Source organism: Monopterus albus, unplaced genomic scaffold, assembly GCF_001952655.1.
Source record: "Monopterus albus unplaced genomic scaffold, M_albus_1.0 scaffold35.1, whole genome shotgun sequence".
Classification (NCBI taxonomy): domain Eukaryota; kingdom Metazoa; phylum Chordata; class Actinopteri; order Synbranchiformes; family Synbranchidae; genus Monopterus; species Monopterus albus.
In genome coordinates this window covers 1,473,256-1,498,316 of record NW_018127915.1, presented here as the reverse complement: position 1 = coordinate 1,498,316, position 25,061 = coordinate 1,473,256, and the positions used below count along the sequence as shown (strand labels likewise).

The 25,061-nt window shown below is 41.6% G+C and overlaps 1 protein-coding gene across 5 annotated transcripts in view; it reads right to left on the bottom strand.

The window, feature by feature from the left end:
* mgat5b (alpha-1,6-mannosylglycoprotein 6-beta-N-acetylglucosaminyltransferase B) overlaps positions 1-25,061 on the bottom strand; it is a 60,284-nt gene that overhangs the window by 3,215 nt on the left and 32,008 nt on the right. For 3 of the 5 annotated variants that reach the window (XR_002274734.1, XM_020597795.1, XM_020597796.1), the window contains 9 exons: positions 21,071-21,240; positions 12,382-12,513; positions 10,187-10,320; positions 9,072-9,202; positions 8,293-8,298; positions 6,062-6,217; positions 5,747-5,893; positions 5,387-5,503; positions 2,697-2,771 (listed from right to left, as the gene is read on the bottom strand). Coding sequence is in view for 3 of the 5 variants with exons in the window: in XM_020597795.1 (XP_020453451.1) it covers positions 2,697-2,771; positions 5,387-5,503; positions 5,747-5,893; positions 6,062-6,217; positions 8,293-8,298; positions 9,072-9,202; positions 10,187-10,320; positions 12,382-12,513; positions 21,071-21,240 (1,068 nt within the window). In the remaining 2 variants the exon portion in view is untranslated. Of the gene's footprint in view, positions 1-33; positions 1,523-2,696; positions 2,772-5,386; positions 5,504-5,746; positions 5,894-6,061; positions 6,218-8,292; positions 8,299-9,071; positions 9,203-10,186; positions 10,321-12,381; positions 12,514-21,070; positions 21,241-25,061 lie in introns of those variants that run through there. The other 2 variants (XR_002274735.1, XM_020597797.1) reach the window with 2 other exon arrangements.

Sequence of the window (25,061 nt, the reverse complement as noted above, 5' to 3'; positions counted from 1 at the left end):
CTCAGAGCATCATGGGGCCCCCCAGCAGCCTAGGCCTATAGCAGCATAACTAAGGGAAGGCTCAGAGTCACCTGACCCAGCCCTAACTATAAGCTTTATCAAAAAAGTAAAGTCTTAAATCTAATCTTACAGGTAGAGATTAACCAAACACCTGGAGACAATTAAGGCCATTTGAAAATTAACCTTACAGTATGTTTGTAGACTTAATGGTCAACAGGTCAACTAATGCAGATAATGGATTCACACAGGTTGGAAAGAATTCTGTTTAACCATGTTACATATTCATGAAGTGTTTAATTAGAGAGGAATGTGCAGGCCAGTGCATGAAACCCCCCCCCCCTGTAATAAAAAAAAAGTAACATCACAACTCCCTGGGGTTAGCAACAAAGCAAACTATTTCTAACTGTGCATGTTTGAAACAGACAGACTGACTGGAAATGAAGAAACAAACTCCACCTGCAACGCTAACAAATTAAATGCAACTTCAGTGTCAGTTATGCTTTAATCTTTTCTCCACAGTCATTGCGATAATGTAAAACAAACAACATTCGGACAAGCAGAAAAACGAAGCTGAGAAATGTGAGTGACTTTCAATAAAACTGGAAAATTATGAAATGTGGAAAGAGAAGGTTAAAAAGTGAAAGAACAGAGAGGGAGGAGAGTCTGATTGGGAGTCTGACCTTGTAGGCGCCAGGCGGCCAGTCACAGGCTCAGTCAGTCACAGCACGTTGAGGGTGTGTGTGCGTTTCTGACAGCGGGGGTGAGATTGTGTCAGAGCAGAGCAGAGGCTAACACAATTCCTTAACCTGCTAGATACTATACCAACCGTGACAGCACGACAAGATGGCAGCAATCTGATGTGGCTTTGGGTTTGTTCTTGTTGTTGTTTAAGGGATTTTTTTGTTTGCTTTCTGTTGTTTTTGGAACTAGGACCTCTGTACAAGTACACACCCCGGATTACAGGAGAAGGCACAATATGTAAAAGGTTGCATAAGGAGGTCATTTTTATGTATGAGCATTATATTTTTCTGTTATCACTGTTCTCTAGAACAGATTGAAAAAAGTTAGTCACCGTTCTAATGTATGACAACCTCTCGGTGACCACTCCACCCAGGGTTGTCTGTGCTCCCTGCCCGCCCCTGAATCTCTCTGGCAGCTGGCATCCTCCCCTCTGCCAGGAATGGTTTCCTCTTTAGGGAAAATGACACGTCTCTCCACCCTTGCATCAACTTCCTGAACGACATCACTGCCCAGAGCAGGAACCACCTTCCACTCATTTCTTCTGCTTTTACAAGGGTGTACCACCATCTTTACTAAGTCGCACTAAAGACATGATTATAATTTCATCCATATCAGAGATAGTGACAAGTGGGAACCAGGAACTGCTGGCCAAACTGCTGGCTTTCAATCACCACCCACCATTTCCCCCTTACCTGCTTTGCCTGCATTACCGTTTGAATAAAGGTGAGTTGTCTGATCTTTTACTTGATGTCTCTGAGTTGTATGTTTGGATTGTGTGTACCTGTTCCAGGAGATGGACACATGATAAATGACTAAAAATGCTTCTGGAACACTTGAGAAAATAAAATGAATTGGCTCAGGAGCAGAAATGCAACATGCAGCAGCAAACTTCACCAAATCATTTCTTCAGGCTTCGTAAAGGAGCGATTTAACGCCCTTTCTCCTGTCAACACAAAAACTGACAAGGGTTTAAGCAATAGATTAACACATTATATCTTGTTTAAGTCGTACAAAAACGCAGATTGGGGCTTATGCACTGGACTGTTTTCTATCCTGTCGCAGTAACTAAATTACTGAGAAATAGTCACTTTATCAACCATAAAACTGTGAAAATGAGAAATAAATTCAACTAGAATGTACATTTCCTGAAGAAAAATCAGGTGTGATGGCTGCCAGCTACTGCCGCCACTGCTGCTGGGAGAAAGAACTGGCTAAGGAATGCAGAAGCTAAAGTATATTTCAACTGTTCATTGAGACTTGAATAAGTAATTAATTATACCATATATTATCAAGCTATAATGTCCTACAAATGTTTATCTCACAAGTGGAACTGCATTTGCAACTGTAAGTTTAATAAACATCCCTGGTATCGATCTTATCATTATGCACCAAGCTGGATTCGAACCTGCAACCCCAGGATCTAAGGTCTGTTACTCTAGTTAGTAAAACCTCCAGATGTTTAAACATTGTTTCTGAGTTTTTCCTTATACACTTGCCTAAATGCAGATTTGATTAAGACAGGACAATGAAACTTTTAGCTATAGCATAGCTAGCTTTAAGGTTAGCTGGAGATTCATATTTAGCCCACGCAGAGCGGCATCAGTCTTTTTAGAGCTTTACAAAATAAAAATAGCAGACAATTTAAACAACAATGAAATTATTTTTAGAAATAGAAAGTAAAATAAACTACACAAAATAAAAAAAATTAAGTTCTCATTTGACTCTCAATATAACAAACGATTCCTCTGAAAACCGGCACAGCAGTTGATCCAGACACAAGTAGTGGAACAATTGCTGCTGTGCTTTGAGCATGCATTTCACACACATTGAGCTATTCACACTGTGTCCCAAAGCTAACCTGCTGAGAGGCAACATACGCACCAACAAATATTTCTATTATACCATCACAACCTTAACCAGCATGCCCACCAATCTGAATTGATTTAGAGACCCACCTGGTTCTGAATGTAGGCATGAACTCTTTCAAGCATCCCCTCACAGGTGTACTCATAAGGCAGAAATGGCTCCACCTGCAAACACAGATGTGCATACAAGTGAAGAAACAGTGGGGAAGAGACTGTGTGTGTGTGTGTGTCCACAGAACGAAGCCATTGTAATTACAGGAACTGAGCATCTGATAGTTAATCAAAGCTGACACATTCATTAGCGTAATTGTCAAAGGCTTATATCATGCCACAAGTCTCACATTAAAATCAATGACCTAATACATCACAGGTGACAGATCTGAAAATTGATTTTATTATTTTTAGTGATGACTATATCAATACGTCAAACAATGAATTAAACTGACGGCAGACCACAGGTCAGTCAGCACCAAGAGGACGGTGCTGCTCTGGGTGCAGTTATCAGTGCTGCTGTTACAGCCTGTCAATCACCGTCTGCCTTTTGATGGCAGACTTGATTAACATTCACAAAATCGATCGTTTCAGTGTTGTAGGCTAACACCCTAGTGAGTAACGTGAGAACAAAGCAGTGACAAAACACTTTGCCTGTTGGTGTAGAAACATGCTGGTTGATATTATGGCATTTTTTAAAGCTGTGCTTCATAAACACACGTTAAGGCGGAAGCATTGCACTGAATTGCATACAATTATACAGGTGTACCTAATAAAGTGGCCAGTGAGTGTACATCAGATAGGACACATTCTGCAGAATCCTGTGACGTATGATTTCATTGTTTACTTTCAGGCCACTGAAGCATTCAGCCTTTTCAACTGATAAATGGTTCCTTTTGGAGTTGTGTTCATTTTAGCACCCTTATTACTTTATTTCATCGGAGCTTAATGAAATGTATCTGGCACTTCATCATCTATGCCACAATGCGGTTTGCCTTTTGGCCATCTTTATATAATCGAATCTGAGAGCAAGGGAGAGAGAAAAAAAAATCCTCATAGAGGGTGATTTGGATTCAGCAGAGGAAAACATTTTGAAAATAACTGTGCATGGCTTGGCCACAGAAATATGTGAACAACATTCATTATTTCATGCCGTCATTGAAGACAGAATGGAACTTCATCAACGTTCATTAGGCGAGTTACCCTGGGAGCAACCACGTTCAGAAAAAGGCACACAGCCCAGCTGGCAAATAAGCTGGGGACAGTCATGTACATTTTAGTTTGGGGCCATTTAGGAAATAAAAAAGCAGTTCAGCACATGCACTCCTTTTGAAATACAATACTTGCACATACACACACAGATATGAAACACATATGCAAATGAAACTCATACATCACAGAATCCCCTGCAGAATATCTAGAAAAACAGGATCCTGTGAAACATTCCTACAGTTGTACAGTATGTAAAACACTCACACAAATAATTTGTGCACATACATATGAAATACTCACACATTCACCTGTGAAACATTTTTACAGTTATATGTGAACCAGACACACAATCACAATCGACAGGGATTTGAAATCATGCATATGGATACTGCATATTTGTGAGACCAAAATATTTTTAGTGGTATGCACGTTGATGGAAATGCATGAGTGTAAACATTTCAGTTGAGTGTGAGAGAAAGTAAATCTCAGGATACGGCCTTTCACTATAACCAGAAGGACCACTGGAGTGATTTCTTTCCCCCTGAAAGATCATGGATGTACTAATGAGAAGTCACTTGATACCAGACTATATATCTGAGTGTTTCACAGGTGCCTATGTGCACTGCTCATTTCCTAAAGTGCCCTTACAGTATGTTTTAGTGCTTTTTTATCAACCACTGTTGCAATGGTGCTATTAAAATCTGATGACTGTTTCAGACAGCAGTGAGGCAGCATTTGAGCTCGTGGACAGATAAAACTATCAGTTTTCATTTGATTTGATTTCTACAGACTGTATGAAGCTTCTACCTGCAGCTGGTTGGCTTAGCTTAGCACAAAGATTGGAAGGAGGAGGAAGCAGCTACCCTCGTTCTGTCTAATGGCATCAAACTCTGCCTGCTAGCACCTCAAAAACTCACTAACATGTGCTATCTTGTTTGTTTGATGCAGACAAAAACCAAAGTGTAACCTGAAACTGTGCAGTCAGCACAGTGTGACTGGGACTGTATTTAGTTCCCCAGGAATCTAAATTTGAAGCCTTTACCAGTGGCACCACTCGTACTCCATTTTGCCACTGTCAGCAGGCAACACACGGTCTATTTAACACACCTGGCAAGCAGAAGGCACACATGCATTTTAGCACTTTGATAGGCTCAGCAGTGGCTCTGTGTTGTTTTGGTAACAAACAGAGCACAGCGTGATTGATTAAAATGATCTGCTGTGGACAGTGCTTGCTTGTGGGGCTGGCCTCTGGAAAGCTGCCATGTAAACCCAAGTGTGGGCGCAGTTTACCTACTGAGCCATTTGATACCTCATGCAATTAGTCGTGTGTAGAGCAGGGAGGGAGCCAGCTAAGCAGTTTGCTGCAATATCGGATACCATGATGGAAAGCTCTATTAAAGGCCGAGGGCTTCAAAAGTAGGACAAACCAGGATGTGAAGTGTGTGAGAGGATATTATGTTCTCACCGACTCTATTATGCAGCACTGTAGAGTGTACTGTGCTAGACTACAATAATAGAAGACTATTATTTTGTTGAATCAAAAGAACTGAATTTGGAACAGCAAAAAGTGAACACACATTGATCTCCATGATCTCTCTGATGGTTGCCTCAAACTCTTCAGAGTTATTGAAGTCGATGGTGATGACGTGCGGCCTGCCGATGTACTGCTCCGCATAGGGATGCTGAGAGGACACCTGAGGAAGGGGGATACATTAACAATCAAAATAAAAGCCCTAACAGCAAATCAAGTCAAGATGAGATAGTGTTATGTATTCAATGCATTTCATTTGTACTGTTTATAAATGAATAGGCTGATTGCTGTGAATGTGTTTACATGTGGACTGACTGATGGAATTAAATGACTCAGTGTTGTTATCCATCACATTACACTATTTAAAGTGCTGCTCATTTTCACAGAAACGATGAAGTGTGTATACCTCCCTGGAGGTGGGCTTCCCTCTGAAGAATTCATGATTGAGGGAGCTGCGAGGTGGATTAAACTTGGGTTGTAGAAAAATGCAGCCATTGGCTATGGCCTCCAGAGGGGCGGGACCTTCGTACGGAAAGCCAAATCCAATGAAAAGCTTGACAGGAATATGAGAATGAGATCGGATCATGAGTCTACACACTGAGTTGCTCATATCCTGGTGAACATCAGAACTTCTCCAAATCATTTGAATATAAACCAGAAAGTGTGTCTGCAAACACCTGAGCATTTGCTAAGCTTGTGAAAGCCTCGCTAATACTCTCACCTTGGCCTTTCTTAGAAGCTGTTGCAGCTCCTGCTGGGGTAGCAGACCGTGGTTTTTGACAAAGGCAGGCACCTCTGGGGGGCGCTGTGTCTCATAGTACACCGTCCCATGGATCTCCATGTAGCGATGCAGAATGGCCAGGAAATCTTCCTTGCCCTTTTGACACATACAGGAGAAAATGACTTAAGACATTTAGAGGCAATTTATTTGTAAACACTGCTCATCTTCTTTTGTATTAGTATTTTTTTAGTTTAATGATGTTTTGACCTGAGGTTTGGTCAGATTCTTTGCCATCTTAATAGCACTGGTCTTATGTTACTTTGACAACTCACATCTTATAATAGCTGACAACACTAATCCAAACAAACAGAGGCCATCTTTGAATCAGTGTTTGCCACGACGATATAGTTCGAAGCTAGTCTGTTTTTATTAAATGAGCACATTAACATTGATCTTTTGTATCATTCACAGCACAAACAGCAGGTTCTTGTTGTCTTTTTAAAATGTTACTGGGTGTCACTCCCTCTACCAATAGGTGACCAACAGCAATATTTTACACACAACACAACACTTTGAACCTTCAAAATAAAATGAAATAAATCACTATAACTCTTTTAACCCTATTCATCATATGAAATCAACATATTTACAGTAATTATCATTCCAAAGCAAATACATTTTCTGAGGAAGTTTAACTATGATGCATAATATTTTACCCAGGTTACATATTTAACTCACAGTGTTAATCAGTTCTCCTGCAGCACCGGCTGTATATTAACTAGTTAAATGTTGATTTAATGGGCTGAGTCTGCTCTTGTTAGCGCTAACATCATCATTTTGGTAACACAACTATTCGGCACCTGTGAAATTACAAAAGACTTCATCAGTGTAAATTTCCTGTTTGCCCCATGGAGGCTCGTGGCGTGAATCATTTTACTGATATAAAGCTGAGCTGGTTTATCTCAGGAAATGTTTCTGGGGGGATGTTGTGAATTATTTATTAATACTATGTCTTCAAGGTATCAATGTTTGACCTCCTGCCCTCTGGGAGGCACTTCAGGAGCCTCCGGACCAAAACCAGCAGACTCGGGAGCATCTTCTTCCCCACAGCTGTCTCCTTACTGAACTCTGTCCCCCATTGACCCCCCCACTGCCTTCCTCTATACCACTACACACACCTCACCCCTTCTCATCTCTCTTCCTGGGACTAATGCAATACACTTCTGTGACCTGTAACTTATTCATTTTCACACTGTACTGTACATATGCAGATACTGTATATTTATCTTTGCACTATTTCATCACATTCCATTCCATTTCATCCCATTGCACTAGTGTTCTATAAGCTTAATGTACCTTATCCATAACTTGTGATTTAAATCCATAGTCTGCTGTTTACTGTACATTACCCTACACATCTTACTGAAAATATCAGTTGTACATATCCATTGGTAAATTAGTTCTGATTGCACAGACTGTAGATACTGCGCACTCTGCACTGCTGTTACTGCACTTCTGGTTAGATGCTAAACTTGTACTTGTACATTGGCAATGCCAATAAAGTTGAATCTAATCTAATTGTTTATTAATATTATGTCTTCAAGGTACACTCCATGGAGGACCTTTATACCTCACAGGTCAAAAGGAGGGCAGAGAGGATTTCTGCAGACCACTCACACCCTGGATACAAACTCTTTGAACTCCTCCCCTCTGGACGGCGTTACAGGTCACTGTGCACCAAGACAACCAGGCACAGAGACAGTTTCTTCCACTAGCTATTACAATGATGAACAGATAGTCTATGCTGCTCTTTTAACTTGTATATCTTGTGTATTTATTTTGTTATGTTGTGCACACTGGGGGCATTGAGCTGGAATCAAATTCCTTGTGTTCCTGAAATAATTGGCAATAAAGTTTATGCTTATCTTTTTTTAAATCAAACAGCCTTGTGAACCTATTTGAATTTCACAGGATGTTCCACTACATCACACAGGGGTATATTTTGGTAACAGATCTAGATCTAGATGTCAGCTCACATGTGAAATCATTGGAAACAAGTTTGTAACTACAGTATATATTTTCAAATAACTATTTTCTAAACTGACATTCAAAAGTTAGGCTCATATTTAAATTCATGCTCAGATAACATACATTTTAGACATCTAAAAGATTAGGAAAAGGTTTTGGCCTTTGGGGAACCGGTAATGCCAGTGAAAAGCAGGTGTACTTACTTGAAGCTGTGCATGGACCCATCAATGATGCATCATGGGATGTTGAATACAGAACAGTACAGGATAAGAGCAGAAGTATGAAGAGGAGGGAAGTGAGTAGTGAGAGGCAGATGTAGAGGAATACAGAGAATATGAAAGTAGTTAGTCCTTTTCCTCTCACAAGACCTTTCCAAGCCCAAAGTCTCACATGTGAATCTCAAAGGTAAGGCTGCTCTTGACGAGGGAGTAATTCATTGTCTGGAGAGACCCTGACACTCCTGGCTTTTACATGGCAATCTTTCTGTCTAACAAATGTTACACTGCAGCTCAAGTTGCTGTGAGAAACAGGGAACGCTATGGCAGAGTAGAAACAAAGCTGCAGTCGGATTCGAGCGAAGCAAACCTTGGGGGAGGCTGCAGCATACTTCAAAGTTACAGTAAGAACGAGAAACCTTGCCAGTAGCTTGGAGGGAAAATCTATACTAAACAAAAACAACTGTTCCTCCACCATCACACTTCAGGCCAGATTCCTGGAGGACAAAGCTGTTTGCAGGAAATGGAACATGTAGTGGGTGTTTCACAGTTAAGCGATATTCAAAAGTTCTCACAACCTTGCTTTGCTTTCACAGCAACTATATACATTACATAAACAGCTGCAGCTTCCTCAGACAACCTAGCACCAACGTGTTATGAACCCACTCAGGGTCAAGTCATTTCCTCCTCTCACAGATCAGAAACATGCCACAAAAAATATATTCAGTTTACTGAAGGTTTTACAGGGGTTCTTGAGGGATACTGACCTTCCACATGCTGGCCTCTTTGCCGTACACGACAGCCATATTGTTAACCTTGTTTCGCCGAATGTTCAGTCTCTCAGTCTCATTCAGTTCCTCTGCCACAAAACCCATAAAAGAGTTGTCTGGGGTGTGGGCTACCAAAGACAAACACAGCGATTGGCAAAACAATGTTACAAGTTACAGTTTCATGTCTCAAAATTTTGATTCAACTAAAGGATCTGCTGTGAGTTCCAGTCCGCTGTGCACACAGAGAACACAGAAAAAAAGAAGCGCTGTGGGAATTCTGTAGAGCTGAAAAGTTTTTTTTAAACCACTTATTATTCCATCCATTTGTATGGCAGAGTGATGTGCATTTACTGGGGTTGAGGAAGTTTGATGGGGTTATTCTGCCAGTTCATCAGTTCAATAAACTGTTCGGTGCATTTGCCTCCACATCAACTGAGCGGTTAAATTTTAACTGCACATCAACAGTAAGATGAAACAGCTTTACAGAAGTGACTCTGTTCCATCATCTTTACTGTAGTTTCAACAAACACAGAATCACAGCTTGCAGCGTTAATGTGCCGCAGATTTCAGGACACAAAACACTACGAACGGTAGCACTCACAAAGCAGAAAGAAATGTTGTTTTCATCCCAACCTGAGATGAAAGCTGACAGCACTGTGCTTTGTGCTCACAGTAAGTGTTTTGGAAACAGTGGGGGCTGCCCACTGTCGCTGAATTAATTGGAGGGTACTACAAACAGATGAAATCTCATCTGCCGTCAGTTTGTGCATCTGTGTGCACTTGTGTCCATCTCTGTGCATGTGCTGTTGCGTGTATGGCTGGTGGTGCTTTGCCACAGCAGACGACTTGTCGCATCTGTGCAGACACAGCTGTTCTGAACAAGTTCTCTGGCGTGTCTGTGCCCTGAAGCCTTGGCCTGAGGACGTTCTAAGCTCACACAATCTGCTCACACTCTCAGCTGCATAAGCACGACCATACACACACACCTCACAACAAAACACTTCATAATTTTGACTAAGAATTTATGCAGATGTTTAATCCAACCTTCGTCCATAAACAGATGTACAGCATCAGAGAGAGAACAAGGAAAAAAATAATCAACGTCCACGTACGGAACATGGTCATGTACTGCTGGCTGTGGAGGTTCCAATAGCCCCAGTTGGTCCTATAGCCGTGCAGAGTGGCGTACTCCTCGTGGTTGTAAGCGGGCTCAGTGCCGAAGGTGTCTATCACTCGGATGTGACACCTGAGACAAAATAAAAAAAACACAAGCTAAAATTAGAAGAAGTTTGTCTCTTGCCTTCAAATAAAGTTTCCTCGAATGGTGCGACAAACAACAGAAAAGTTAACAGCCAGATGAATTTCATCTGGAGACCGCATACTGGCATTGATGGATTACGTCTGGATAATAGGCTTAGAAAATGAGACAATCACATCATGTCCTTCATGTCAGAGTAAACCAACATGAATAACAGCCACGTAAAAGTTACGAGGCCTCATCTCAGCACTACAGTGTCTTCCTGTCAGGGTACTGGTTTGTAAAGCTGTTGGCGATGATGGAAATCCTTGTCCCCTAACAGAACCCCCCCAATCAGCAGAACTTGCAGGCACATCAAGGTGAGACATCTGTGGCTTAAATCACAGCCCTGTTTCACAACCAGCACAGCGCACAGCACCACCCAGACTGGTCAGAGCTGGATCTGAGTCAAACATGTGGATCAATCACATTTTAAGGGAAACTCTGCTAAACTGTGTTAGATCTCTTTGGACTGACTGCAACACGCTTAATATTCTCTCTGATAATGTTACGGCAACATTTCAACAGAAAACAGATTACGATGCTCCGACTGCATCAATACTAAAACATCTTAAAGTATGGTGTGCTGATGTCTTCTTGGATCAGCACTTTCCTTGCTGTCAATATTCATGCTGGAAAGTAAAAATAAATGAACTGATCAAATCTAGTCTTTGAAGATTTATCAGCGCCCTGTATCTCTCATCAGTGTCGGGGCTGAGGAGGAAATTAAAGTATTGCTCTGTCATTATTTGACAGCTGAGGAGTGTTGGTCGATCTGCTGACCTTGGACTGATGCTAATGGGACTCAGCGGAGGCTGTTGCCCCTGCCCTGCCAGGGCCATGTTTTAGAGGATTCAAACATGTGCATCTGCTGCTGGGTTATTTAATGACCATGGTACCCTTCTCTCTCAGACATTCACAGTAAAACACAGGGTGAAATCAAACTGCAGTGCAACTTAATCTAAAAACTGTTTCACACCCTGAACGATCATCATTATTTTCACACTGCCACAACTGGAAGATTTGTTTTCTTTTATGCTTTTACTGTTAAGAAATATATTTTCCTCCCTGAGTTGGTACAGTAATTTGCATTAAAATCTGTTTGCATAGTTTTCCTTTGTTTGGATAAAGAAAGAGGATTTGCTTGCACACAGCTCCGGTGCTGCCCAGCTGGAACAAAAGAACAAAAACTTTACCAGCAGTATTTACTGCCAGAGAACAGAGCCGGCATCCACTCAGAGTGGTGGAATATGTCGGTTTGAGCATTTCCAAATAAATGAGCTGCATTTCATTATAGTGCACATAACTCTGCACGTGTGCACATTCATTTTAAGCAAATAGCTTAAAAAAACCTTCTCTATGTGATGCATATAATCGATTGAGCAGTGGTGGACAGTAATTAAGTACTGAAGTACAGTACTTAAGTACCATTTTGAGGTATCTGTATTTAAATATTTTTATCTTCTTCGCTACACTTTACTCCACTACATTTATTTGACTTTTCAGAATCAAATTAACTATACAAAATCTAATAAAATGATCTGCTTTTATTGATCCCCTGGTGTGAAATTCACAAAATACCCAACCGTACTTATAATAAACATATAAGGTAGTTAAACGAGGCCCCCCCTTTGTCAGCTGCAGCATTAACTGTGATTTACACAATACTTTGTCAATTATATTCTGATCATTTAAGATATATAGATTTATTTTGTGCTATTCTGGATAACAAGTACTTTTACTTTTGGTATTTTAATAATTTCGTACTTTTACTTAAGTAACATTGTGAATGCAGGTCTTTTACTTTTAACCGAGTATTTTTACACACTAATATTGTTACTTTTACTTAAGTAAAGAGCTTGAATACTTCCTCCACCACCGTGACCGAGGTCTGCACATGGTTCACCGATCAGTGTGTAAACAGACCAAATTAAATCCTCCCTAACAGTATTTCATCAACAAACAGAGGAATGATGGTTTTTGACAAGCGTGAGAGAGAAAAGGACTGACTTGTGCTTCCTCAGTGACAGACCCATGTGCTGCTTCATCTGCTGCAGGCCGTGATAGTCTGTGTAGATGAGGTCAAAGGGCAGCGGCCCGGTCAGAGGGCAGCTTCCTCTTCCTGGAGGGACCCCCAGAAACCTGCACACAGAAGTCAGATATGCTCTTATTGTTGTATCGAACCCAATGACGTGCACGGGGGCATAAAACACTTGCAAATAGGAACACAAAAGAAAAAGAAGAAAAATCAGATGTCACTCCCTGAGAGGGTTTGAACAGGCATCACGAATGAATGAAAACAGAAAACATTTGGGCAAAAGTGAAACAGTGCAGGAACACTCAGATATAACTAATGTGTTGAGTGCTCGGACACAGTTCTGCACATTTAAAGACTTGGTCCCTTTGTCTTTAATCCACTACATTTACACTGCTACTATTAGAGCTGTAGTCAACCAGCACTGATTGTTTTTCCTCCCACTGATCAATTGGTTGTTGTCAGTATTGATGCTACTGTGACAGCAGAGCTGTGATCATTTTAGAGTATTGACAGATCATTCCAAACAAAAGGTAACGCACCACAATGCTAACAACCAATTTAGTGACTAACTGATTTTATTGGGGTAGTTCTACTTTTCAGAGCTGTTCTCTGCAGTTTCTCTCATTTCTGTCAAGTGTGTGAGTGTGTAAAAGGGCGGATGTATGAGTTCAGTATGGCTGGTAAAGGAACAGTGAGAGAGGAAGACAGGAAGAGAGAAAGATGCCAGCTCCTTTGTGAAGCATGTCCGTGCTCTCAGCAGTTCCAACCTCACAACACAGAACTGAACACCAGCCATCGAGCGATGTCTCACGAGAGTCTCCCAATTTGCCTGCACAACTTGTTCCAACTTGTACACAAAAACACTCTGTTAGCTCTCTAATAAGTCATAATAATAAGTGAAGAGCAGTTCTAGAAGAGCTTCTGCTACCAAAAACAGTTAGTATGTAAATCTGTTGTCTGCTATGACAAAGTACACTGTGGCTTCAGGGTGTTCTGCTTCCACTTGGGATCAATGCAGCACTTTGCTTTAGAAAAACTGTTTTCAAGAGAAAGTACTGCTTTGTCATACTTCAGCATTTCTTAGAAGCCAAACCCTGGTGCCAACACAGCAGAGGAAGACATCTGTACAACAGACTCTGTGCCAAGGTCATGTGACACATTTTGAGCTGTAAAACAAACTCTACTACAGAATTTTATTTTATTTTAACAAACACAATAATACAGTTCTTACACTTGTACTACCGTACCTGTGAGGACATTAAACTCCATCTCTGGGAGTATAATATATAGATAATGAATGAATGAATTTTTCTGTGAGCAGGAGATCACATAAATACAGAGCATAGTCAAAGCTTCTGTTTAATATACAAAGCCTCCTTTACAGATGGTCAAAATAGCACAGTAAGTGGTGAAGAAATGACTCTGTTGGTTTAGAACATTACAGTTTTTTTATGTTGTCCAACTTTGGCCAATTCATGAAAGTTTTTTCAGTTGTAGTCACAGAACCGTGACCTTAACACTCCCTCTTTCTTTTGCTACCTGGCTCAGAAACGTCCTGCAGAACCGATCTTCCACACACACACACACACACACACACAAATGCCTGCAAAACAAAAACCTATCAATCTATCTTTGGACAGTGAATACATTTAGTCAGCACTGCAGTCCTGTGGAAAGCACAGCAGCCGGTTCTCCTACAGTACAGTGCATAATAAAGGCAAGAATGTGTCAGCCAAAGGTGCTTTAAGCTGCAGTTTCATCGCTCAACGGTACACATCCAGGCAGTTCACTGCGTATGCAAACAAGAGCTCTAAATTTAAACTGTATACTGTTCTCACCACAGTGAGACCTTCTCTCTGGAAAATTACACCAAATATAAACTTTATTTGTATAAATTACAAAGTGCTTTTCATAAGGGAAATGGGAACTAGAGGATTCAGAAGACAAACGGTGATAAAACAACAATGTTATAAGACCAAGAAAAAAGTTTTTTGAAGTAATCCTAGCTCATGTCTCTCGACTTTTGGTATGGGAAGTGTCATGTTTGCTCTCAAAATTTATCTTCATACTTTCTTAGCTAAGTCAGGAATCATTTATTGGAGCTAGTGAGTCTGAAAACAAAAGACACACACATCCCAGTATACACATGGGTGGCACATTAAAGGAAAAACCTGAATAATTGAGTGTGTGAATCATATGCTGTGGCCTTCACAGTCACCAGATCTCAACCCAGTTGAACACCTATGGCAGATTTTAAACTGGTGTGTTACACAACACTCGAGGGATTATGTTTTGGAAGAATGGCATTCATCTCTCCAGTGGAGTTCAGAGACACTGACGTGCCCAGCTTTTTACTAAGACACTTTCATTTGTCACCTGTCTGTATATAAAAGGTTAACGTGAGGACAAAAGTTCACAGCAAGCCTGAGCGAACCAGACCGGCAGCCCGTGAGACTGTAAGGCCTTTAAATAGCTGTTGATATGCAATATTGTAGCGGGCAGGTGGACGTGCAAACCAAATGACCAACAAACACTATGGGAAACCTCTGAAATGAACTCTGGTTATAGCAACATAGCTCTCACTCACTACCACACTATTTTTTGTAATAAATGTACATGTATATAAATTGTTTCCTCTGCTGAGTGCACTGTGTCGTTTCACTTGCCAGTATTGTACCAATGTAGTGTAAATGATGTGCGTGTGATCTCACCATATATGTGTATGTACAGTGTACGTGGGATTTCACTGTGTGAGTTCCAGTTTGCATTATGGCTTCTATGGGCCCTCACAGTTTAATGAGGACACGCCTTAAGTGTAGAACTGCATGTGACTCAGCTCTGCACAGAGCCAGTGAAGCCGCAGCTGTTCGGAGATTTAATTGGGTTTATGCAAATCCAGGCAAACTTTAAAGGAAGAGTAAATGGATCCAAGTATCTTAGAGGAGACGGGAGTGTGGAAACAGTAACATCCACATACTGTAAAGCACACAAACACATACAGTATGCATCCATTAACCAGCAACTCTTCTGTCTTGATCCTTCAGTGACACACACACACAAGATTAAAGGATAAGGTTGGAATTGTTTTATCTTTTTATCGCCATCAACAAACCCCATGAAAAGACCAAAACCAACAATACATTTATTCAAGTCCTGGCTGTGCAGCCAAAGTCTGATACAGCTCAACTCCATTCTCATCCAAAAATCCCCCCCCAGAGCTGTGTAACTGCCTACTGGTGACACTTTGCTTCACTGTGAAGACCAGTCTGGACGACACAAAGCCACTCTTCAAAAATGTTTTAGAATAAATCACGCTGCTCGTGTTCATCATAATGAAGGAATATGTCCGCCAGCTTTATGCTTCTACATGTGCTTTAAAAGGTTGTGAAGTTGGTACTGAGGCATAAGCCTTCATCGGGCTTCGGCTATGTAGACTGCGAGTAGGATCAATTCATCTTTTATTCAGTAAAAAGATTAAATTATTCTCCTTTGAAGCACAAAGTATAAACACAGTCCGAATGTGAGGTCTACTGAAGTACAAACCAGGGTTTTAATGACCTGCTCAGACATTTCCTGACAACATCCATGGTGGACATTTTCTGTTTCACAGCTGGCCGCTGGCACCATGGCAACTCACTGGCTTGTGGAGAGGGAGAAGGCCAGAGAAACAAATGAGTGCAAGAGACTCCATAGTGACACTGCATTACCTCTTCAAGGAAGGGCGCATATGTCCAGCAGTGAGGGGAATTGGCTGAGGCAGATCTCCAGGCACATATGAGGGACCGAAACTGAGGGCAAGCAGTTTACCGAGGGCTGTCGAGAAGCTGAGTACAGCCTCACAGTGTGACGAGAATGACACGCCGGCCTGGCAGAGGGAGCGGAGTCTGGCATGCTAATCGATCACTTGAGGCAGCAGGATAGCTGGATGTTGCTGCTGTTTTAATCACATACAACAGATGGGCCACTGATGTGCAGTATGTGGCTCAAATTTCAGCTAAAAACGACCTGTGGAAACGGCCGCTGTCACAGCACATGAACACTCTTACTTTGATTTTCTAGGACTAACTAGGGCTCGTTATTTTCATCAAAAATAAAAAAATACTAGAAATATATCTGCATTTAGGGGGGAAATACATCAATAATGCAAAGCTCTATGGAAAACCAGATGTTAAAGCTTGTTTTATTTTTGTACTAAGAGGCTCTGAAGTGCAAAATCAGCAGCTCATTTGTGTTTTCTCCCCATTTCTTCTCTTCACTTTCTATTCTGGAAGCATCTCCTGAGCTGTCAACATCATAACAGCAGCACATTTTCTTAAACTGTGGCAAACAGTGTGGTAATACTGCAGAAAATCCAACAGCCTTAGGTTTGTAGGAACATAACAACTGTGTGAAAATTGATTTAAACCTCTCTGGGCCTTAATAATAATAATAATCTTTATTTTAGAACACTTTTCAAAAACTACAATACAAAGTGCTTTTACACGGTAGCAAATAAAAAATTGGTTTAAAAGAAAGTTCAAATCAGGAAACACGTCCTGATAAAATTATGTTTTAAGAAGGGATTTAAAAGGGATTTGAAATAACAAAACTCTCTATAAAATGCCCAGACTTCAAACTTGGGCATCTGCTGTAAATGTTCTATAGTAACTGAAATGAGGTTCACTGCAATGACAATGCACCGCAGAGTTAACCTCAATTAGCCATTATCCTCTATATGATGTTATCTCACTAGCTATTTTTAACACCGCTGCTTTTGCTCTTCATCTCAAAGCACAGAAACAAAGGCACATCATTCAGAAAGCTGCAGGGTGAGAATGCATCAGCACTTATGGAGAGGCACACCCTCACACCGGCATTATAGTCCGACTCTCTGCTGGTGCTTCGAGAGAAACGGCTTTGATTTCGAGTTTTCCCTCTCACATTTCAGAATGCCTGTGCTTGCCTGTCATTACCTCCACTGTTAGACTAGGTTTGTGGATTACAGGCACATTTGACCCCGAGTCTGACATTTGTTAAATTGTGTTCTCAGAGTTACTGATCACACAGTTCAGGCACGTCTGTATGTTTGCAGCATGAAACAAGGTGAAATTACCTGGAGGCTGTTTTAATGTGCTCTGTCAAGTACAGAAGCTCACTACACATAATTGGTATAAAAACACCACAGGTAAAACCTACACAAAACAGCTCTCACATCAAACCAAAGAGCAGAAAAGCGGGGCAGAACAAGAGCATCTGAGTGGCACCTGGAACCATTCAGTGAGGGACTGTCGAGGTCTCCTTTTTTTTTTTGTTTTTTTTTAAAGCAGCACTAAAATATTGGTTTCTTCAGATTATCTCCGGATGACAACACGAACAGGAGGCTGCATGTATGTACATTACTTCGGCACTCTGCTGACTGAACTTGGTAAACGTGTTTCCTTGCTCCTCAGGTGCTGAGATGCCACGCTCTGTCGCCGGCTAATTACCCGTGTCGCTCTGGGAGGAGATGAGGGTACATCCCAGAGCGCAAGTGGCAGCTGACTTCACAGCTCTGCAAACAGCAGATGTTCTTGACAAAAATGACATTCTAAGCTACTTCAGTCCCACTTCAATTACATTAAATCTGGAAAAGACGTGAGACAGACTAGACTTCTTCTCTTGCTCTACTTCAGCTCTGCCTCTATATGGATCTGTGTCTACATCAGTGTGTCAATGGATAAACAAGAGGCAAACTGTTAAGCACTTTGTCCGTTAAGGTAGAGAAGCACTATATACAAGTGCTTGCAGTCTCACAGATTAGAGTTTTGTTTCTGCTGTGGAATCAGACCTGCAGTGAAACACATGCCTTAGAAGATTTGTGCCAATTTGCAGCACTCCTCTAACACTCAGGGCTTTGAATTTCACAGCCTATGATTATAACAGCAGCTTGGTGAGGCTGCTCTTAGGTACAGCAGAGCCGCGAGCTCTATCCTAACATCAGCATGCTGACATGCTCATAATGACAATATTAACACGACACTCCTTAGCAGGCATAATGTTTTATCATGTCCAGCTTTTTAACTTAGCATATTAGCATGCTAACATAGCACTAAACTTTGACCTGATGGTGCTGGATGAGAACTAGGTGGGGTCACAGCTACCTGTTTTTCTACACAAAACACCTGAGTGTCAATGCAAAAATGGAAAAATTTAGGATAAAAAACCTCTCACAATATCTCCAAAAACTACTTATGCTTTTTTTACAAATGCAAAGTGCAACAGACTGCAGAGGACACAGACTTGTGGAATCAGTCACGACGTATTTCAAGTCCACCGAGGCCTGAATATAGCGGCAGATGAAAACATCAGATCTGCAATGAGGAGACTGTTAAATTCCTTAAATTAACACATACATGTCATTTCCTTCATGGTTTTTCCACAGTTCCTCACCATTTGAAGAGGTCTGACTGGCATTCAGTAAATTATGTCATCTTGTTGTGCCCTGTTGTGCTGTGACGGTTTAATGGAACATGAGGGGGGAATTAGTGCCACCAACTATCTAAACAAGCCAACTTCCAATATTAGCATAAGAAGTGAGAGAACTAGATAGAAACATGCAGAATTTTTCATTTTTTGCTGTTTTTTTCTTGAAATTCAGTTAAAATTTGTGCTGCATCTTCATGAAAACCCATTTATTATCAGTGTTATTGTATAATCTGTTTTTTAAAGAATTATTATATAACAATTACAACATTAATTAAATAATCGCAACTACTCTCAAGAAGGTGCACTGGTTGGGAACATCATCAGTCTGTAGAAAAATATATCTCTGAAGGGAAAGTCAAGCGGAATCTTACCATGAAGACAAGACTCCAGCAAAAGATGCAAATGTGTGAGCATAATTGATTTTTCTTATCAGGGGAGCAAAGGGAACACACCAGCCAAAGTGACTATCAAAGAAGCCACCAGAGAGCATGAGCGTTGCCAGTTAGAGGCAATTATATGACACAAACCAACAGCTTGACTCCCCCTGTAACTAAGCTCCTGGTGTGGTAAATCTGTCTAAATGTTAAACATAACAACCCTGTCCATGTAAGAACCACAGCAGGACATCCAGTGATTTTAAACTCCATACCAAAGCCTTGGCGGGCAAGTGAAGAGCAGGAAATGTAAACAGATACAACCCTGAGGAAATCTGTAAGAGCACAACCCACATAATGATCTGTCAATTTAACAGCGTGTGGGAGAGTAAGAGTAAGGGATGGAGAGAAATGTTCCCATTTTCTATTCATTAATAGTCACAAAAAAGAGATTTATAGATACTCTGCGTCTGCCATTAACTGGCTATAAAAAGAGCGGAATATCTACACTAGGTTTTTGGCGCTGCAAGCAAAGAGGGGATATGGTCAGAAAATTCCACTTGGCTTCAGCTTCAGCCCTCCATTATATTTTCTCTCAGGCTGAACATTTCATTTCCTGATGAACAGAAACCAATATCAGCCCTAATGGATGATGCTGGCTTAATGGAAAATCACTGCACACTTATATAAATGTACATATACCAGTAAATTCTCAACTGTTGCTCTCTCTGCTGCTGTAGGGTAAAAACACTCAAATGCAAACACACACATGCATATAGACTTCATTCCGCTGCTAGAAAGTATTAGCCTTAACCTTGGCTGACGCTTCTTTGTGAGCCTCTGTCAGAACTTCTGCAATTTTCTAAACATTTCTGATGGTACTCCCAATGGAGGCAGACTGCAGCGATTCAATACACCATGACAGCAATTAGTGGGGTAAATAATAGCACAGCCAGCAGAAGCATTCCCACTGCGGCACCTTCCAGCACCTCACTGATCTCCCTGGTCTGTTCTTATCAAAGCAGCATTTCTTCACAGCCTGAAATTTAAGCTCAAAGGGCAGTTCTAACTCATCAAGGTCCCCACCTCTTTCCTACAGCAATGCAAACAGTTCTCAATAACAAGTTCACATTATCATCAGCCTGCCTGCTCCGGTTTCACACCACCCACTGGCAGAAAAGAATCAACAGCAAATCTAGTCTTGTACATGGTCATTTTCCTGACCAGTCAGCGTGAAGCTGGAGCAGCTCTGAAAGATCACAGCAGCAAGGAAGCGTCCACGGCAGGATAGAGCTGTCTGCTCTCCGAACTCCTCCTACTGCACCTCGCATCAGTGTGACAATCTTACATTTTATTTTTAGATGAAACCATCTCATCTGTCTGACTGGAAGGAGTGTGTTAACCACTGGCATGAGCACTTATGTTTGTGATGACAAGCGACAAGCCAGTTATCACTCAGGAGTCAGTGAGCTGTGACGGGAAAAAGGAGCACAAGCTGTAGAAATGCTGTCAAACCCTTAGGCTTAAGCGACGCTCTGCAGGTAGGAACGATAGCTTATCTGTGTGTGGGCCGAGGTGATCGAGCGCAGTGTGTGGGCACCAGCGCTCTGATTGGCTGCTGATCACTTGCAGAGCATTCGGAATGAACAACAGAACGAGAAATAATAATAAAAAAGAATGGCTGTCTGTATTTTCATAAACCAACAGATGTTTCCTGCACAGATGCCCTAAAGAGTCTCTCTTCAAATTTGAATGGGTGGAACAACACCACACACAAAGTACACTGACTCCAGCAGTTCTGCCAACAGCTTGAAGTTAATATGAGAAAATAACATGGTCATACCCGTGCAGCTCCTTGAGAGAAACCGAGATTTTGAGGTCGTGTCCCAGCACATGGAGGGCTGTGAGGATGTCGGCCCATTGCACCATCTCCCCCAGAGGACCCCCCTTCAGCACTTTGGGGCTGAAGACATCGCCAGACTCTTCTGTCAGAAAGCCCACATGGACTAGAATCTGAATGCAGATGGAAAAAAAGAGTAAGGTTACAGTGGAGAGCACGACGGTGTGATTTTGGTTCAACCATTTCTGCCCTGTTGTTGTAGAGAACAAGCCATTATTTCCATCAATTTCTCATTTTTCTTTTCAGACAACCTTCAGTCCTGCATTGTGAATAATCACATATGAATAAATTCAAACATTTGGCATGCATCAGTGATGCCGATTCTTACATATAATGTAATCTATAATGAATGCAAGTGACAGCATATTCACATTAATGCAACTCCCAAGAAATACAATGTGCTAGTGAATGGAGCTGAGATGAAAATTGACCTGCTGAGGGGTGATTGATATGCAGAGCGATACATGACCGCTTTGGCTGCTGATGAGGAAGAATGGAGTTTCCAGCCTGTTAGATATGTAATGAAATTAGATCTGTCAACAGATGGCAACGCTTAATTATTTTTCTCTGTTAATTTTGTCTTGATAAAAACTTTGAAAGACAATTTTGGACCACATATTTATTTAGCTTTTTGTTTAGGGGTGTGACAAAGTGAGTGATAGCTGACAGTTCTCCACCTAAAGAGCGAGGATCTTTACTACACCTGTTTGAACAGTGTTATACTAATTGTCATATTTGGCTTTAGATTTTCTGACTCAAACAAACAAATGGTTTCAAATTTCTCCTTCTGTCTTTCAAAATTTACTTCTGAGTATTCTGGGGGAGGTCCAAGAGACTGCGCAGTAGTAGTTCCATTTTATACCAACACCACCTCAGATGCTAATGAGGTTATTAGAGGTGTCAAGTCATATTATATCTAAACTCTGCCCCAGTTTCACTGAGTGGACTGAATTTATTTTCATGCGTCTGCTTTTTAGACTTCAGTCTCATAACTACAAATGTCTCATTACCTGTTTTAACGTTTTCTTGTAAAATGACGCACTTGTCTTGCACTTTCTGTGCTTAATTCACCAGCTCACCTTAGATTTAAGACAACAGATTTCCCTTGTGTGCGAGCCATAAAGCCGTTATCCTGCAGCACTGTACAAACTTATGAGCCCCATTTGTCCATGTTAAACTCACTGTCCCGATAATGTCAAATGTGGTCCGTTATAAACACGATGGCTTAATTCACAGCCACTGATGGGGTCAAAGAACTCAGTAAACAAAAAGAGTAGGGAAAAACACAGGGCTGAAATTCTCTACTGCTACTAATGAAGTAAATGTCAAAGGTTTATTTATTGTCGTTAGGTGCTCATTAAGGAAAAATGTTTTTGAGGAAACACATATTGACAGGGAAACAGACTCCGACAACACGGGTACCAACTGGAGAATGAGAATCAAAGTAAACAAAGTTCCTCTGTAGCTTATAAGCAAAGGGCAGAGCGCGTTTGTGGCAGTGGTTCTGAGGACTAAGGATGTTCTCCAATGTGCTGCACTTATCCAGCTAATTAGCCATCTAGCCTGCACACAGATGTTAGAAGGACATTTTCCCCAGTGAATGTTTGGTCGCTCATTCAACAAGCTACAACAAGATACACGTTCATGTGTGTATGTTCGAGAAGAAGGAGACTTCAGCAGCAGAGCTAACATAAGCTGCTGTTCACAGTCTGTTGCCTCTGCGTTGTGTAGCAGTTTGCTGTTAGTTGGTGGAACCATCTGGCTGTGACATCCACTTTACTGCTTTATGCTAAGAAAACATGTAATTTAATTTCTATTGGACTAAGTTGGAAGCACGCACGTCATCTTCCCCTCTATATATTTCATCCCAGGCAGAAACAAGTCATTATGTTCTAGTCACTGTGCTTCCATGTAGAGTACAATGTGAAAGACTATGACCACATCACTTATGATTCATAGCTGATTCACATGTTATACATGGGCACCAAGAAAACAGTATTGAGGAGGTAAGGCAGGAGCAGAATGTTTTTTTTTCCAGAAATGCAGTGCACGTTATCAAGAGAGAGAAAAAATAAAGGAAGCAGAGAATATAAAGACAGGTTGGACAGAGACGAGACGTGAAACATCTGTCTTCTCTACTAATCAGTCTGTTTCTGTTTGTCAACAGCACTCGGTGTTTCAGCGATGGAAGCCAAGCCTACAGGCTCTGGGTAAAGGATGCTAACCATTACTGTCAAACACACCATTACAATAAACAAAGCCCTGTCCCCAGGGTGGAAGACGCAGGCATTTGGAAGACTGTAATATAATCAACAGAATGGGCTTTGATTTACCAATGTGAAAACTGCCTGAAACCGATCTTAAAATAAATGCACAGCAGAACGCCATGGTGCTCTCAAAACCCTACAAAATCATTTATTTTAATCCACGTCTTTCATTTAAGCTTTTATACTATCAGCCCTCATTTCAGCTACAGACGGATTTGTGAAGAGCCGTCCACATGTTCTGGGTAAAATGAGACCCACAGTACAATATCCAGTCATGTACTCTGTCCCCATGTCGCTGGGAGAAGCAAACCTACATATAATGCCACTGTGCTTTATTAATATGATAAGGACCATAAGGACACGCTTTCGGCATGCGTGCAAAGGAGAGAGACGAGTGCAGCATCAGGCAAAAGAAACTTGAAATGCGCTGGATAAGGTTGTGTTCTATAGCAAGCCTTTAACAGGCACCATGGCCCTAATATGGTGTTTAAAATGAGTGATGTAAATATGATGTCATTAAAACAGGGTAAAATACCCTGATCGTCATCTTACTATTCGTTTAAAGGGGTACTCCAGTGATTAATTGATTTAGTACTGCACTTCCATAATGTCTGAAGAACCTGAAAGAGTAGAACAAGGAGCAGAGGAGGTACTTTGACTTTTATGCTGTAATATGTGTCAGCCTTCAAGAACCTACATTTCATCTGGGTAGCATTTTCCATTAGACCACTGCTGCTGTCATTATACAGCTGTTTTCACTGGCTCACTCTTGTAGCAAGTGAACTTCATGTGTAAAATCAGCAGTTTTCCTATAATGGACAATAGAAATATTGTAAAAAATAAAGAATTATGATTAGGTTCTGGGTAATGTTACACAGAAATTATCAGAATTGTGGTGCCTCTGGTTGTTTTTATTGGTTGTTTCATCTGACCTCCGGCTGTATGTCTTGGACACTCGAGTGAAGAGAGGGGCGGAGCTGTCAACTGATCACCACGTGGTGGTGAGCTGGATCCGATGGCGGGGGAAGAAGCTGGACAGACTCGGCAGACCATGGAGAAGGACTATCGGTCGGCCTCGAAGAGATTCTGGCAAACCGTCCGGCGCCTGAGGAGGGGGAAGCAGTGCCCTGCCAAAGCTGTTTACAGTGGAGGTGGGCAGCTGTTGACCTCAACTGGGGCATTGTCGGCCGGTGGAAGGAATACTTCAAGTATCTCCTCAATCCCAGCGCCATGTCTTCCGATGAGGAAGCAGACGCTGAGGGCTCAGAGGTGGACTCGTCTATCACCCATGCTGAAGTCACTGAGGTAGTCAAGAAGCTTCTCGGTGGCAAGGCACCGGGAGTGGATAAGATCTGCCCTGAGTACCTTAAGTCTCTGGATGTTGTGGGGCTGTCTCGGTTGACACGCGTCTGCAAAGTCGCATGGCGGTTGGGGACAGTGCCTCTGGACTGGCAGACCAGGGTGGTGGTCCCTCTTTTTAAGAAGGGGGACCGGAGGGTGTGTTCCAACTATAGGGGGATCACACTCTTCAGCCTCCCCGGGAAAGTCTATGCCAGGGTACTGGAGAGGAGAATTCGACCGATAGTCGAACCTCGGATTCAGGAGGAACAATGCGGTTTTCGTCCTGGCCGTGGAACACTGGACCAGCTCTATACCCTCTTCAGGGT